Below are 17,500 nucleotides of genomic sequence, written 5' to 3'. Positions count from 1 at the left end.
TGTTAGGATAGGTGACCATACTGTAGAGGTTCCATCATGATTATGAGCTGAACTTTGAGAATACACAAATCCAAGCGATGGCGTTGCATTCGTATAATCTTAGAGTAACTATAGGCTTTAGAGGTATATTCAGTGATTTCACTTAATTCAAATATCACTTCCTTTTTTGTTTTGTTGTGATAATCCTCCCTATACTATAGAGTGTGCTGACTTGATGCTCCGGCCACCAAACGGCCTGGCCAATCAGCGGCAGCTAGAGGCGGGATCAAGGCATACACAGTGCTGCCTGAGAGTTCCCAGATGGGAGCAGGAGGGGGGGAACCCAGTGTACTCTCTGCTGCCCCATCTGGCGGAGTCAGGTTATGGGGGTCCCTGCATACCACAAAACATTTTCAGATGGGGCTCTGCCGCCAAATAATCAATTCGGGGGTCCTTGTCACAACATCGTTTGAGAACTATAGCGTGTCATTTTGTGTCGTGCACAACATTGTAAAACGAAAAACATATATATTCTTAAATGTCATGAATGTACCTCTTGTTGGTGACGATGGGGACCCTCCACCCTTTGACCTGGCTGAGCTCCGTGTCGGACACGTCGATCTGCAGGGGCAGCCGGGGCACCCACACCGTCAGGCGCAGCTGGCTGCGCAGGTGCAGGTAGGTGAAGTTGACCGCCAGCGACTGGCGGCCGCGCATCTCCTTACCGTTCACCAGCACCTGGTCACAGGAGGGAGAGACCTGGGGCGAGAGACATAGAGAGAGAGAGAGAGAGAGAGAGAGAGAGAGAACATTGCATCCACTATAAATGAGTTGACCGTTCACTGTGTGAAAGTAGCTGATCTACAAGCTCACGATGCAAAGGATAAATCAGGCTTGCTTGTGACAGAGACAGAATCAATTCCTTTGTACTGAAGTATCTGAACATTTGGAATGGTTTGTAGGAAATTGCCTAAATGTCAAGAGAGAGAGAGAGAGAGAGAGAGAGAGAGAGAGAGATATTCATTGCAATGCTGGATAGGTAGAATGTGGGATTTTGAAAGTGATTTGGGACTGAGACGGCAAAATGTCAAGCACTTGGAATGTGTTCCATGTGTGCGTGCATGTGTGCGTGACAGACAGACAGACAGTACCGCCAATATATCACCAATCACCATTATCTTGAACAGCGAAACTAAGCCCTTCCATGGTTGGTACAAGTTGTTGTTGATTGATCGATTAACAGTTCTCACAAAGATTCCTGTGATCAGCCGCGGACTCTGAGGATGGCACATCTTATACGGTACATACACATGTAAAGCCCCCTGCTCTAGTGGCCGGGCTGACATTGCTTTCGTTATACAGCGAGATGCATTTAGCCGTTTCATTCACCAGGCACAAAGACAAAAAACGACGACACGCCATAACCCATTTTGACCTAAAAATGTCTTCTACATCCTGACAGGTTTCTGAAAAAGCTATGTTTCTATGTCAGTCGTTCTTCGATTTTTCAAAAATAGCAGACCTACAAGCTCGTAGCGCGCCACTCGGTGGCGCGCTATGAGCTTGTAGATCTGCTATTTTTCAATAGCTAAAGCATAACATAATGCTAACACCAAAAGGGGTTCGATCCCGCCCAAAATGGGTTAAAACATCACAAACGTGGGTAGGCATGAAAGGAAAAAGGAAAAGACAAACAATAATTCTAATGTTACGGTGGTATTTCATCGAGCGGACAGGACCCGTCACAGACAATCTGCTAGCTGTTACAGCAGAGATGGGTCAGCGAGACCAGGAAGGTGTCAGTCCCATTTCCATCCCGCTCTCCACTCTGAGCCTGTGACTGATTGACTTGGCGTTTTGGAACCATATTCCTCCCACGTTACCTTCCGGTTGTACAAAAAACAAACCAAAACAAACGGCAGAGGGCTGATGAGGACAGATGCAGCAGCGGAGTCAAGTATATACTGTACATTGTAGCGGTTTGGGGGGCGAGCTCGCGTCGGGGTGCATACTACTATGCATAGTATATACTATGCATAGATAGATTTGTTTAAATACGTATAAGTATTCAAAAATGGAAACAAAAAATGGCGTTGTTTTTAGCAGTAGTACATTGCTGTTTCTTCCAGAAATGAAATGTAATAATAATGAAATATAGCTTGTAGATAGGCCTATTTTCACTATTATTGTTTAATTCATAATGCACGTTTTCCCTTCCTAGGCCTACAACATTTGTCTTTGAAATGTAGTGGAGTGAAAGACACAAGTATCCAAAAAAACAAAATTATACTCAAGGTAAAGTACTGTTACTCACAAAAAAGTACAGTGTGCAAGTAAATGCACTCCGTTACTGACAACATGTTAATGTAAACCTAATGAGGGCCAACTGCATGGGGCTTTCACCGTTGGGTGGGTGTCTCCGTGAGACCGGCTGTCCAGTGTGGGTTGAGAGCTTCAGTCAGTTTAGCTAATGAGGCGCACCATGAAATGAAGCAAATAAAATACACTTTAGTGGGGGAGACAGGGTTAGAGAGACAGACAGTAGGAAAGCTGAGAGGGAGGTGATACAAACAGTAGAGGGAGAGGGAGACAGTATAGGACAGGGTTCCCCAATTAATTTTCCTCAAGGGCCATATTTTGACTAGGGTACCAGGCTGGGGGCCGAGTCTGCATGCAGGAGGTCGAAGTCTTGCCCTGAAAATTCATTTTCAGGGCAAGACCCCATTTGAAAAGGATGCCCAGTTTGACATGCATAGGCTACTGACCCCCATTGAATGCCATCTTTTTTTAAATTCTTCCAGGGGCCACAAGGGGGCGCTCCGCGGGCCGCAAATGGCCCGCGGGCCGCCCATTGGGGAACCCTGGTATAGGAGATTAGGAGATACAAACAGGAATGCTGAGAGAGACAGTATAGGAACGCTGAGAGGGAGACAGTGTAGGCAAGACAGACAGTATAGGCAAGCTGAGAGGGAGACTGTATAAGACAGACAGTAGAAAAAGCTGAGGTGGAAAATGTATAGGAGATACAAGCGCTGGGAAAGCTTCTAGGGGAGACAGTATATACGCGAGACAGACAGTATAAACTGAGGAGACAATATACGGGAGGCATATTATGCCTCTTGGATATTAAACAAGGTTCTTTCTGTAATTTTCAGCTGAGATGAACCTGCAGCATCAACGTGATTACTTTAAGTCCTCTCCCCCCTTTCCTTCGATTTCACTCATCCCTCCCTCTCATTACTTTTCAACAGTGTTTTCATTTCCGAATTTATATTCGTTCTTGTTCTCCTCGGCATGCTCTCATTTCCCCCGTCGTCTCTACCCTACACTTACACTTCTCCTTCTCTCTAATGTTTTTCTCTTTTCTGTCGCTCTCTTTTTCACTCTGTCTCTTTACCAGGGGTGGAAAAAGTTTCTTTACTTAACACTTTCCTCGCCATGTTTAAGGTCAAATTTAGTCGCTTGTCAGCCACGCCTTTCAACCGCGAGGTCTTATTTTGAAGAGCCCAAAAGCTGATTTGGCGAAACCTGAAGTAAACATCGTTCATTTCCCGGGCAGCCGGTAGTTACTTTCGCTTCCATCAGAAGTGCTGATATAGTACCTGCGAGGTCGCGGGGATTTTGTATTGAGCTCCCAAAACATCGATGTTCTGTGTGATTGATCACCTCAATCTGAGCTTCAATTCCGAGAAAAACGATGCTAAAGATATGATAAGGTAGATCGGCTATTTTCAAATAGCCAAAGTTTTAAACAAGGCTGACGTGGTTCATATGCTTTGTAATGATAATGCTTACTGTTTGTGTCTTGTGTGTGTGTTACTGTTTGGATTAACATTTTTGTCTGCATTTTTTTTTATGAGTTTCATTAAGACTGCGTCCCTGTTTTACCCTGCGTGCCTCACCTTCCCATAAGCATTTTGAATTACTGAACTTTACCCATTCTGCCTTAATTGTCGTCTGCTGTTGGGCCCTCTCTGGGTCCTCTTTAACGACACACACGACGCAATTTCAATAATACCCTTTAATGTTCTCACAGGAATGTTGCAATACTGACAAACACTGTTTGTGTCTCGCTGTCACATGTTTATGGTGGCTCAATACATGTTCTGAATCGTCCATAAAAAGGGTACACGTCTATGTTTCTGCGTGGGAGCTGCTCCGTGGACAACCGATAGATGACACCGTTTTAAAGCCCTGTGAACTTCTTCGTATGATGAATAGTGATAATTGCCATCTATACAAGCAAACTGCAAACATGCACTGCATCGTGAATCGTGGCGCATGCTTCTATCAACGGTGTGTCCAAGACAAATCATTATATCGTTCAAACTACGGAGGGAGAGAGGGAAGGAAGGAGGGAAGGAGGGAAGGAAGGAGGGAAGGAAGGAGGGAAGGAGAGATGGAAGGAAGGATGGAAGGAGTTCAAACTACGGAGGGAGAGAGGGAAAGAAGGAGGGATGGAAGGAGTTGGTGGGGGATAGACAAATCATTATATCGTTCAAACTACGGAGGGAGAGGGGGAAGGAAGGAAGGAAGGAAGGAGTTGGTGGGGGATAGACAAATCATTATATCGTTCAAACTACGGAGCGAGAGGGGGAAGGAAGGAAGGAAGGAAGGAGTTGGTGGGGGATAGTGTGAGGGATGGAATAAAAGAGGCATGAAAGGAAACGAAATCAAATGGGGGGGGGGGGGAAAGAGATCTAAAGCATTTGAATTATAAGCGGAACGGGATAAGAGGAACTGGAATGGTAGAGAGAGAGAGAGGTGGAGTTGTAGAGAGAGAGGTAAAAAGCTAGGCAGAGAGATAGAAAGCACGAGGAGGGGGGGGGGGGCAATAGAGGGAGGGAGAGTGAGAGAAAAAGAGAATCATAGATGAGGACTGCAGAGAGAGAGGGGAAAGAGAGAATAGAATGAGAGGGAGGGAGAGGGGGGGGGGTGTACATGCAATTTGGTACACATAACTATATAGTTATGTGATCGAAACAGATCTGTCAGATTTTTCCAATTTAGAGTCCATCCTGATTGGCTAAGATTGAATTCCAAAGTTTGAGGAGTGGCCCCTTTTGTACAAAATGCCTCAGGCTCAGATCAATACAGAAATCAGAAATCAGAAGAAATATCATGATTATAATTAAGACCTACAGTTCAAGGGTTATAGGCCAAAATGTGAATCTGATTCTGCCCGTTATAGCGCCACCGTGAGGCTAGTTTGAAGAACTTCTTTCTTGGCCTAGTGGGAATGGGCATGCAAAGTTTCACGTCAATCGGAAGCTGCATTCATGATACAAGGCATTTTGTAAGCCAATCTGGATGGAAGGTGTGATGTTTGGACAAAATCTGTAGGAGTAATATGAAAAAATGTGTTTTGCAAAAATCAGCTCCCTGGTTGATGTGAAACATTTGGTTTTGTGCCTGGTCTCCATGCCTTCGGGCTTGCAGAGACAACAATAGCCTGCTTATTGTGTAAAAAAGAAAAAAAACATTTCTACCAATTGCCAGAATGCTCCCACCCCTCAGTTAAGAAATGCTATAACGATAGAAAGGCTAGAAAGCAATACATGAAACATTTTAACACTCATGTTTTAATTATCATCATTACAAACTAACAAATGAACCCTCTTTGTAAAAAGAATATAAGTTGTCGTCTGAATTGTGGGGAAGGCTTTCGCAGAAAATAGCAGATTGACAACGCATTGCGTTTAGGGGTGGGACGATATGGGTTCCTCACGATACGATATATCGCGATATTAGGCCCTCGATAACGATAATATCACGATATTCGATATATTGCGATATTTGCGATATATCGATATATTGTATGAAATTTCATCAACAATATATCACGATATCTGCAACTACAAAATACTTGGAACTGAAAAAATGCAGCATTTTGTATTCCCACAAAGCTGTTTGGAGACTTTGGACAAATCACCATCCAGTAATTCAGTACTTCTGGTTGCTGTGGAATCTGAGTGGGATTTGCTTTATTTTAGCTGTCATTTCCTCCTTTTCTAAACATGTTGTTCATCACTTCATTATGAACAACATTTCAAATAAAAAAAAAATAAAAAAAAGGGGGGGGGGGTTTCCGATATCGATATTTTATTAATCAATATCGATTATTTATCGCGGGAGGACGTATCGATATATCGCCATATCGATATTTCAGCACACCCCTAATTGCGTTGTGAGCTTGTCAATCGGCTACTTTCAACAACAGCTTTTCCCACCACAATAACAGAGCATTTCACTCTTCTACAGTATGTTTCTCTTACAGTATGTTGTCTCTCGTGTCAGCTGTCCTACAGTCTCAATTCAATTCAAATGTATTTAAGTGTCAAATCACAAGTTGTCTCAAGACACTTTACATATAAAGCAGAAAACCAACAAAGATCCACCCAGAGCAAGCAATATTAATTGCGACAGACGAAAAACTCTGAGTCTGACTCTTCTATGTTTCTCCTACAGTACGTTCTCTCTTTTCAGCTGTCCTACAGTCTGACTCTCGCACACTGTCTCCCCTCTCAGTCTGACTCTCGCACACTGTCTCCCCTCTCAGTCCAGTCTGACTCTCGCACACTGTCTCCCCTCTCAGTCCAGTCTGACTCTCGCACACTGTCTCCCCTCTCAGTCTGACTCTCGCACACTGTCTCCCCTCTCAGTCCAGTCTGACTCTGAAATGTAGTGGAGTATAGAAGTACTGAGATTTGTACACACTCAAGTAAAGTACAAATACCTCAAAATTGTACTTATAAAGTACAGTACTTAAACAATCTGCAACGAGTTACGTTCGGTCACTGACATTATGTGATTACCTACACATTTCAATAGGTCACCAATTTCACCGTAACACCACCATGCTGGAGTGACCGAGTGTGGCCGAGATTCTGGGTATTGGAATTTGGCTTATAGGTCTTCTGCGTGGTCTACCTCTCAGCTTTCCTACTGTCTATCTCTCCAATGATCTTACCGTCTGTCTGTCCAACGCTGTCTCCGCCTGGGCCTTTTCCTAGTGTCTGTCTCTCCTATATACGTTGTCTCCCACTTAGATTTCCTACTATCTGTCTCTCCTGCACAGGGAAACTGTGTGGGAGTTTCTGGCACTGTACTAAATTGGTTTGAATCGTCGGAATGGGACTACTTTGTGTCTATAGGTAATTACACATCTGAGCGGACAGAAATGACAACATGCAGAGTTCCCCAAGGCTCCAACCGGGGCCCTCTTCTGTTCAAATGCTCCCACTGGCTCAGATTATGGAAAACAGCAGCACATGTTACCATAATTATGCAATTTGATCCATTGCACAAATCAACGATTGGATGTGCCAGAATGTTCTTCAATTCAACAAAGATGAAAACGTTTTTGGAGCAAAAAAAAAGAAAAATGGTATTGTAAAAAATACAACCCACATGAAAAATCTTGCTGAAGTCATGGACTATCACTCTAAGAATATATACGTTTCAATCTGGACCTGCTGCTTTTGTGTTATGCTGTGATGATGTGATGCTGTGATGATCAAGCAGGGCATTCCTTTACGAAAATACACAAACAGCTAGAACATTTATTTTATTTAGGAGATTTATTTTGTGGTATCAAGGATTAAAGGTTTTACGTTTCAGCAGGATTTGGAGAAGAAAAGAAAACATTCATCTTCAGTATACTGGACTACTGTAATGTTTCTGACCGGGTGTTCATCATTAACCATCCAGACTTCTCAGGTCATCTGGGACAGCTGGTCTGCTATATCCGTGCCCAGAGTCACAACTAAACGTGGAGAAGCAGCGTTCAGATTATATAATAATAATAATAATAATATCATACAGTATCTGGAACAAGAGGTCTTTTAACCCATTTAGACCTGAGGTTGATTCTACAAATGTCTTCTAAATCCTGACAGTTTTCTGAAAAACCCTATGTTTCTATATCAGTGGTTCTCAAACATTTTCATGTCAAGGAACCCCAACATTATACGTATTTTGCCATCGACCCCCATCTGAAAATATGTTGTTCCAGGGACCCCCCTCCCAGAAGCGAAGATTTGAGTTAAAAACGTTCGCTCTGAAAGAATATACAGTATATTCAAAGTTTTGCGCCACATTTTCACAAATTTTCAAAAATATCAGATCTACAAGCTCATAGCGCGGCACTCGGTGCCGCACTATGAGCTTGTAGATCTGCTATTTTTCAACAGCTAAAGAATAACATAATCCTTAAAACACCAAAAGGGGTTCCCGCCCAGAAGGGGTTAAATCAAAGCTGTAGACGTTTCTGTTTGCCTCCGTCTTACATTGAGGGCTTTGGATTAATCTCTTGTGATGCACTGAAATTTTCATCTACTTTACTTTTGGCTTATTCTTCGGTTCTCGACTTTTTAATAACTATTTTAATTGCATAAAAAATGTCCCTCTAAGTGTTTCTCTTTGATATCTTCGGTCTCTCTGCTATTTAACTGCCTTCGTCCGACTGCTGTTTCAACCGTACATTCACACACCTGATATACTGTATTTCAAACTGCTCATATTGATATCTAACCTGTTTTTCTTGTATTATCTATTTTCTTTCCACCTTTCTTGGAACTGCAACGGTGGAGCTTGTACGACAAAGAATTTCAAACCGCGTTCTTACACCTGTAAACCTGTGACGTGACAATAAAGTTGAGTTAGTGTTCTCAGTGTTTTGTGTAAAGCAGTTTTGTTTTAGAAATGTGCACTTTGTGCAGTGCAAACAGGGTTCAGTACTGGCGCTGGGCGAGAGGGTTATAACAATCAAAACCATACATTTTATGTCCAAGTTATATTAACCCATTTCGACCGAGACCGATTCTACAAAATGTCTTCTAAATTCTGAAAAACCTATGTTTCTATATCAGTGGTTCTCAAACTATTTCATGTCAAGGACCCCCAGAATTAGATGTATTTGGCCGCTTACTCCCATCTGATAATATGTTATTCCAGGGACCCCCCCAGAAGCAAAGATTTGAGTTAAAACGTTCTCTGAAAGGATATATATTTTTCAAAAATAGCCGCGCTATGAGTTTGTAGATCTGCTATTTTTCAATAGCTAAAGTATAACATAAAACACCAAAAGGGGTTCCCGCCCAGAATGGGTTAAAAAAATAAAGTTCCTCTACCTGCATCGGTAATTATTTATACTCTGATTAAACCCTGTATTGCAAACCAAAATGAAAACACAAAGTTATTGCTTTTTAAAATAAAATGTCAGTATTGTATAGGTTATAACACAATATTATCCACATACAGTATAACAACATAATCAGTGCACTCCCAATTTACAATAAACCCTGAACTTTTGTACGGTATCTTCAGTTCATAAAAAGTATTCCTTTTAAAAATGTAAAAGTTAAAAAATATGGTAAAAAAAGAAAAAGAAAGAAAAGAAAAAAGAAAAAGTCAATGTATCAAAACGTCTAGGCCTATTTGCCATTCAGTATGAAGAAGTCTAGTCATGGTCAAGAAACTGTCCACCCTGTTTCTTTGTTTTACAAATCAAACCCTATAGAGCGTCGCAGTCCATGGCCCAGGAAATGAATCCCAATGCATTTTTCCCATAAAAAAGTATTTATTTAAAGACGGTTACGCCGCGGACAAAGCCAACTCGAGTCGTGACAACTCATGACAACACAAACAATATTTTGGACCAAACAAATAATTACAAAGAAGAAAAACAACAACAAAAAGTGCCGTTTTTTTCTTCTTTCTAATTATTTGTTCGGCCCAATTTTTTTTGTTTGTTGTCATGATTTGTCACGACTCGAGTTGGCTTTGTCCGCGGCGTAAACGTCTTTAAATAAATACTTTCTGAAATGTCTATGAGGAAAATGAACGGAGAATCATTTCCTGGGCCATGGTAGGGGGCGGGACTGCGGCGCTCTATAGCATGTGCAAAGGAAACATGCCTTTGCTTTGCCTGTCATGGTCTCCCTCTCAGCTGTCCGTCTGTCCTACACTGTCTCCCAACTGCCATCAGTCTCTCTCTCTCTCTCCCTCTCTCTCTCTCTCTCTGCGCTTGTTAACATCAAAGGAAGACTGTCAGTGCCTCAAACTATTTCCCCCCCAATCTTATCCACCCCCCACACAACCCAGGTAAGTCGGTGTGAAAAATATACATGGAATGTATATAGCAGGCGTAGTATCCAATAAAGGCATGACAAGGTAGGAAGCCGACCCGATGCACAAGAGCTTTTTACTTGGCCTATATACAATATATTCACACTGTGGACTGATGCAGTCACACTTGTACATCCCAGTTAGTACACGGTGAAATCCTGGGTGTCCATTTAACTCTGAGAGTGAACAAATTGATTGATTGATTGATTGATTGATTGATTGATTGATTGAATACTTTATTAGACAGAAATGCAAACAGCAACAGAGTAACACGTAACAGTCAAGCACATGGTCTAAAACACAGAATAACACCGAAACAAGGCTTTATGGTCTTGTTTCCATGCACACTCTTTTATGGTTACAAATGGATTACTGAACACTTGTGCTTTTTATGTAAATGTATTGCCATGCTTTTTGTTCTTGCTTAAAGGGGAAAACCACCCATTTTCAACATTTTACTATGTCATTAATATACCTTAGAGCTGTTGTGTGGAAATAATAAAAGGTCCCCCCCATTTTGTGTTTCCTAGAACTGTAATTATGGGGGGAAAAAATTCAGACCTCTAGTTCTAGGAAACACAGAATGGGGTAACCTTTTTATTATTTCCACACAACAGCTCTAAGGTACATTAATGACATAGTAAAATGTTGAAAATGAGTGGAATGCCCCTTTAATGTAAATCGCTCTGGATTAAGAGTGTCTGCTAAATGCCTACATTGTAAATTGTAACCTTTAAGGCTGTGTCCTGGTAGCTCAGTCGGTAGAGCGCTCGCCTTCTCGACCACGAGGTCATGGGTTCGATCCCGGGCACGGACAACTCAGCGTATGAGTAGCACGGCTTGGGTGTGGACATGCAAGTCGTGCGGTTACGTTCTGGGGAGCTAACGGTATAGGTGGCGCGTTCCACCTCATCAACGTTCTGTCGCGCAGGGGTCTAGCGCAGTGGTTCCCAAACTTTTTCATGTCAAGGACCCCCACATTGACACCAATTAGCCCGTGGACCCCCATTTGAAAAATATATTACAGTGACCCCCATAAGAGAAGATTTTGACGGCTATAGCAGTGATTTTCAAGCATTTTCATTTCAAGGGCCCCAAGGTTTGACATGCATTAGGCTACGGACCCCCATTTAATTGGCATTTCTATCTCTGGGACCCCAATTTATATTGTAAAATCAATGTTAATTTAACTCTGAGATCTCAGAGTTACAGACCTATAAGGGTCCATTTGGTTCCTAAATATCATTTAGCTGGGGACCCCCTGGAACTCCCTCAGGTACCCCTGGGGGTCCCCGGACCCCACTTTGGGAACCACTGGCTCTAGCGCATTGCGAAACGGGGATAGACTGGGCTGAGACCGACAATAAGCCTCCCCGACCTACTTACTTACTTATGGCTACACACACACAACTGCATTCTCGAACATGGGAGCTATTCGGTAATAATCGTATGTGTTGTGCACGCACACAAAGAGCAGATTCTTCCTGTCTGTCCATTTTAAGTGGACACAATGTGGCCGGGGGAACGGGGCAAAATTGCAAACTCACAATTTGTGAGATTTTGTGTTGCTTGAGTATGTGCCACTTTCTTGCAAACACCTGCAGGGCCTGTTTAATAAATAACACGCAGGCAGCATAAATCCAGCTTAAATGTCTTGCTACAGCGCGTCAGTTCTCAGTATTCCTGAGATGGAGAAAAGAATGCTTGATTTTCACGTTGATTTTGAGGCACACACGCATCATGATATTGTAAATCTTCCAGGCATGTCACCAAAAGATCATTACATGAATCCTATAAGGGATAACTACTCACTAAAGCGTGTTGTACTGCATGTGTTAAGCCCTCAGGCCAAATAAGGATTTACGCAACACTGACTGTTGTGATAGAATCATAATACCAAAAGATGTAAAGCCTGATGTATACTTTATACTGTATCACGTGCCAAAAATAGACAATATACTGTAGAGGGAGCTATACTGTTTTTGCGTGTGACAATGTCGTACGAAACTAGCTTGTAGATCTGCTATTTTTCACAATTTTTGCTTTGTAGTATGTTGAATTTTGAAAGATTTCGACAAAGTTGTGGTTATCTGTTTTATTTATTATTATTATTTATGAATTGTTAAAGTGTTATATTTTCAAAAATATCAAACATAACAGACATACTCAACATAACATTTACCAAAAGGAAATGCATGTATTTAATTCTGATCCAAACCAGTGATGAAACATATACCCAAAATGTAAAATTAAAAAAATGATTTATAAAAATCAGAAGCATGTGTCATGATCCTATGCATTGTGATCTTGTAGAATGTAGATGGTAATTTTCGCACACGCACACACACGCACACGCACACGCACGCGCACACAGACATAATTATACTTTATACACATACACAGATAGGCAAACATACACAATCATACACTCTGCCACTTGGAACAACGTATATATTTAGTGTCACCAACAAACAGCTGAGTTAGACTTTTTTGAGGACACTGAGGAATGGCTTTAATCTCTCTGTTTTTGAGAGAGAGAGAGAGAGAGAGAGAGAGAGAGAGAGCAGTGTAATAACAGAAAAGTGTGGCACTCAGCACTTGGTACTTGTTGGAAGCTCAGAGGGCAGGCAAACAGCTTCTCCATCAAACTATTCTGAACACAAAGGGAAAAAAAACCCATCTCCAGCCTCCAAAAACCCACGCTGTGACCTCTTCCATTAAGTGCCGCACTACTTGAAGGAAAACAGCACAGTCCTCTTGTTGTCTACATCTGTTGGCTGTGGGCCTTTCAAAACTACGTTTTGTACGAACGAGTTGTCAATGGAAACCTCGTCGGAGTGAAAACGAACGAGAATGGCATTGCGGCGGCGCCACAATGACCTAATCAAGAACTGTGCTTGCCGACTTCAACACAGACAGACTATTGTTGTATATCTATACTTTTCATTTGATAAAGACTGTTTGCCGTTTGGCAGATTTGAAACCCGGGTCATCGCGATTACGGATGTGTTAATTGTGATGCCGGACCTTTCTGGAAGTCTCCTTATCGGCAACCGACAGGCACACAGGCTTATTGAAAGTATGAGGCCCTATCTTGGCCAAAATGGCACACAGCGCAGTGCAAGTATTGTTGCTAGTTTACAACTAACGCCGTTGTAATTTTCACGGCCACGTTGTGCAAGTAGCAGGCAGCCAGACCCTTTGTTGGCGCACTGCTATCTAGATTGTACTTTTGACCAACAAACACACAGGGCTATAAATCATAATAAGATGTGTCACAATGCGGAGGTTATTTATTATTATTATTAAGTATGCTACACTGTATTGTGGATAGAAAATGTGTTCAGGTTCAACTTCATGAACCGTAGCTCTCTGGTTTTCCTTTTCTTACTCTGCACAACGTACAGAACAACCAGGTCATCAGTATGGACAGTAAGGACAGCTGGAGCATGCAGCTCCCATGTCATGCCACTGTAGGTGGTTTGAAACAGTGGGTCTCAAATGTTTAGCAATCGCATTAGCCGTGGACCCCGATTAGAAACATTTCTTTTTTTTTGGTGCCAGGGACCCTCATACAAGATTCGGGTTGTGAAAATATTTAAAACATATTCCCCCAAAAAAATGTAAATGTGTCTTTGAAGATCATTTTGAAAATAGCAGATCCACAAGCTCACAATTCGCCACAATCGCGTTATGGGTCCAATGTGTGCACATTTCTATATAGACACAGGTCTTGTTGTGATCACCCTTATGCTAGGAGGGTGGTCCACCTCCAAGGGGCCAGTGAGGCACTCCAACGTTGAAGCACTGGGCCCTAGTGGTAAGAGGAGGGACTACAGGCGGACCCGTGGATTCATGACCGGGAAACCCTGTGCAGCTGGGCTTTAACATTGAGCGCTCGGTTGCACTTCCGCATTTGCCAAACAAAATTTGGTTGGCAAATGCGGAAGTAGACGTTTTGAGACGGTCCTTCCGGGTGCCTCAAAACGCCACTGAGCAACTTCCACTGACATGAATAGCGGAGGGGGCGGAGCTTCGCGCCAGATCAGTCTCTATCCTTTTATATACTCTATGTCCACCTCCCCGTTACATCTGCCCCCTTGTCTACTAATTCTTCCGAAACTGAGGGTGTGCGTGCACACGTGCACGCGTGCCTGAGATCGTCTGAATGGAAACAGGTGCGTGGGAGTCCGCTTGGAACCTCGCCAGCTGCAACCGTTCAGTAATGCAGCCCTCTGTATACGTGTACTCTGCCCTGCCTTTCTCACCTTCATGTCAGATCAGAGTAGAGTGTTATAGGCTCCCAGACAGACTCCCTTCTCCTTGTTTCACCTGCCTTTGTTCCTGGCTCCTCGTCACGTGTGGCTGCTCTGTTGTGGTTCCCCAGACCTCGCTCTGGACTAGCCCAAAACCCTGAACACTCAGCCAGCTCCACAATCGGCCTCGGAGTCGTTACCTCGGAGCTATTCGCCTTATTCTTTGGCCAAGACTCTTCTTCAACAAAGATGCCCAGACACTTCTTCAACAAAGATGGCGAAAGCAAACATTCTTTGTTCTGTACTTATACATTACATACAATTGTATGGTACAGAACACTGAAGTCCTTAAACCAGTGTCGTTTCCGGTCTGAAATATTAAATATTACCTATAGGCTGTTTGACATAGGCTGTTTGTAAATAGCAGATCTACAAGCTCACAACGTGTCGCCAAACCCAAATTCAGTGGGGTTCAGCCTGCTAGGGAGCATGAAGGTATTGACCGATCGATCAATAGATATCGACCAAGTGTTGGACTCATGGCCGGATGGTCAGAGGATCACAGTGACAATGGGCAATGGCAGTGGGGTTGATGTTTTTGTATGCATTTTACCATGGTTGGAATTGAAAGAAAATCAATGGCAATCTATTGGGCGGGAATTGTTCATCCGTCACGATCAATACGGATGTGTTTGCCTCTCTCTGTCTGTGATCGATATTGTTTTTTAGTCAATACGGTTTATGGTCAGTCATGTATCGATCCCCACCTCTGGCAGTGGTTAATAATAGATTATTATTGCCGCGGGTTGGTTACCGAGGGCAACGTGTTATCCTTTTAACATAACCTTTGGCTGTACAACCTGTACTGTCAACAAACCTGCTAATAAAGTATTCAATCAATCAACGACAGTGAATGTCTGGTCGATCGGCAGTCCATCACAAGCACAAGCAGAAAATAGCATTGATTGACAGGTGGCAGTTATGTTTGACATGCTGAGCCAGGTCACTCACAGTGACAGACTGACAAGCGGTGACACTTTAAAGACGTAGTGACATGAAAAATACGTATTTCACACATTTAGTTAGAGCATATCCGTGGTCATCATTTGGTCATATCTAACAATAGATGCCACAACAATGGGAATTTGTCATTGTTTGTGTAATTTTATTCATATCAAAAGTCCATAAAACACATTTAATTGCTTCCTTTGAATAAAAACGTTCTGCTTGATGACGTAACACGGCCCGAAGAATCTTGATTTCCTTCACCAGTTTGATTCCCATTGCTGCACGTACCGCAGATTTTGATTAGAGAACTATTCCGTTTTTAATCTCATTCAAGATGACATCCAGACAGTGTATTACTCATTTTAAACGTAATCAGCACGCTAAAATATGTATCTGAAAACATTATACAGTAGGTTAGAAATAAACCACGTATAGGAAACATGCTTTACTGGCCGTCTGTCTCTCACTTGTAAACAAACACTGTGTCTATGAAAAGTCCCATAGCCTGAAGGGATGTGATGCTCTGATTGGTTCAGAAACAAAAAATAGCGAAATCAGCAGATCTACAAGCTCAAAGTGTCGCATTGCGAGCTTGTGGATCTGCTACTTTGGATGCTTTCGTGGATGCTTTTGTGCGACGTTGTATCGAGTACAGGGACGGATTAACCCCCACGAGGGCCCCTGGGCCGGTACGTTTTGCAGGGTCCCCATAGCACGCGTGCGCGCGACATTTTCGTGATTTTCCGTGTTTTTATCATCTTTTTGACCAAAATTTAACTAAATCAATGGCCAATGAAGGGCCCCAGGAGCCCTTTTCAGGGCGTCAAATCTATTACCGCGCAGTCCAGTTTCTCTGAAGGGCCCCTGAGAGCCAAGGGCCCCTGGGCCACGGCCCCACTGGCCCAATGGCTAATTTGTCCCTGATCGAGTAGTACATTTACAAAACAGCACAAAAACCTAGAATACGGAGATAGGAGGTTCTCCTGCCCGACAGCAACAAAATCAAATAAATGAACTCCCCGTCTCGCCTGGATGTGGCTTGGTGCTTATGGATGGTTTTCTCCAAACATTTGAAATCATAAACGCTTGGCTCAGGGCCCCAGACTTCATTACACCGTTCTAATTGTGTCCTCCATGAGTTTTAAGCAGCTCGCCGCTGAGACTTCAGCTCTCTCAAATTAAGCTTTACTTACTTTAGAAAAAAAGAAAAGTTTCTCCACCGTACATAGCCTCGTTCACTTTAAGCACACATTCACAAAGGTTTAAGCCTTTTTATTGCAACCGAAGGTCGCAGTTAACTATGGAATCGTGCATTTCCCGTCAGTGTGTTGGTCGGGGTGAGAGAGCACATGACATCATCAGGGATGGAGCACGTGACATCATCAGGGATGGAGCATGTGACATCATCAGGGATGGAGCATGTGACATCATCAGGGATGGAGCACGTGACATCATCAGGGATGGAGCATGTGACATCACGTGACATCATCAGGGATGGAGCACGTGGCATCACGTGACATCATCAGGAATGGAGATCCCTGATGTCATCAATATTAAGCCCATATGGAGATCCCTGATGTCATCAATATTGGCCAGCAACTCTACATCTGACCTCAAACCTCAACCCCTTAGATCTCCATAATGTATGGATGGAGCTGACCTTTCTAACGTTCTAACATTCCATATGTTGATTCCCCATCCATCCTTCCTCTTCGATGTCTCCCTTTCGACTGATACCTGCCCATTCAAACTCTAGAGGGGCCTGCCCCAAAGTTATTAGTGCAGCCGCGCCCGGCAGCCGGTGAAAACTGGAGTTCTCAACAGGCCCGGAAATTACCCCCCATGCCAAAGCGCCAGCGCTCGCCCAGCAGTCTGCCATCACCCAGGCGGGTATAATGATCTTACCCCCCATTCCAAAGCGCCAGCACTCGCCCAGCAGTCTGCTGTCACCCAGGCGGACATGCATGATGCTGGACACAGCTGAGCACAATAATCCATTGATATTAAAAAAGGCGTGATAAGACGTCACTGGCAACGAGGTACAAAGGAAATAGGCTTTGAAAGGCGAACTCGGCAGTCGGTGAGTTAAGAGTCTGAACGAAGGCTCTCAGCGTGGTACTCCATAAAAT

At 43.1% G+C, this 17,500-nt stretch overlaps 1 protein-coding gene across 1 annotated transcript in view; it reads right to left on the bottom strand.

Annotated features, from left to right (window-relative positions):
* The window catches only part of LOC306934667 (transmembrane protein 132D), a 434,395-nt gene that overhangs the window by 26,803 nt on the left and 390,092 nt on the right, over positions 1 to 17,500 (bottom strand). The window contains exon 9 of the mRNA XM_079517336.1: positions 533 to 738. Coding sequence (XP_079373462.1) covers positions 533 to 738 — 206 coding nt within the window. The remainder of the gene's footprint in view (positions 1 to 532; positions 739 to 17,500) is intronic.

The sequence above is a fragment of the Electrona antarctica genome (genome assembly GCF_951216825.1).
Source record: "Electrona antarctica genome assembly, chromosome: 12".
In the NCBI taxonomy this organism is placed as follows: domain Eukaryota; kingdom Metazoa; phylum Chordata; class Actinopteri; order Myctophiformes; family Myctophidae; genus Electrona; species Electrona antarctica.
This window is presented reverse-complemented; position numbering and strand designations above follow the sequence as displayed.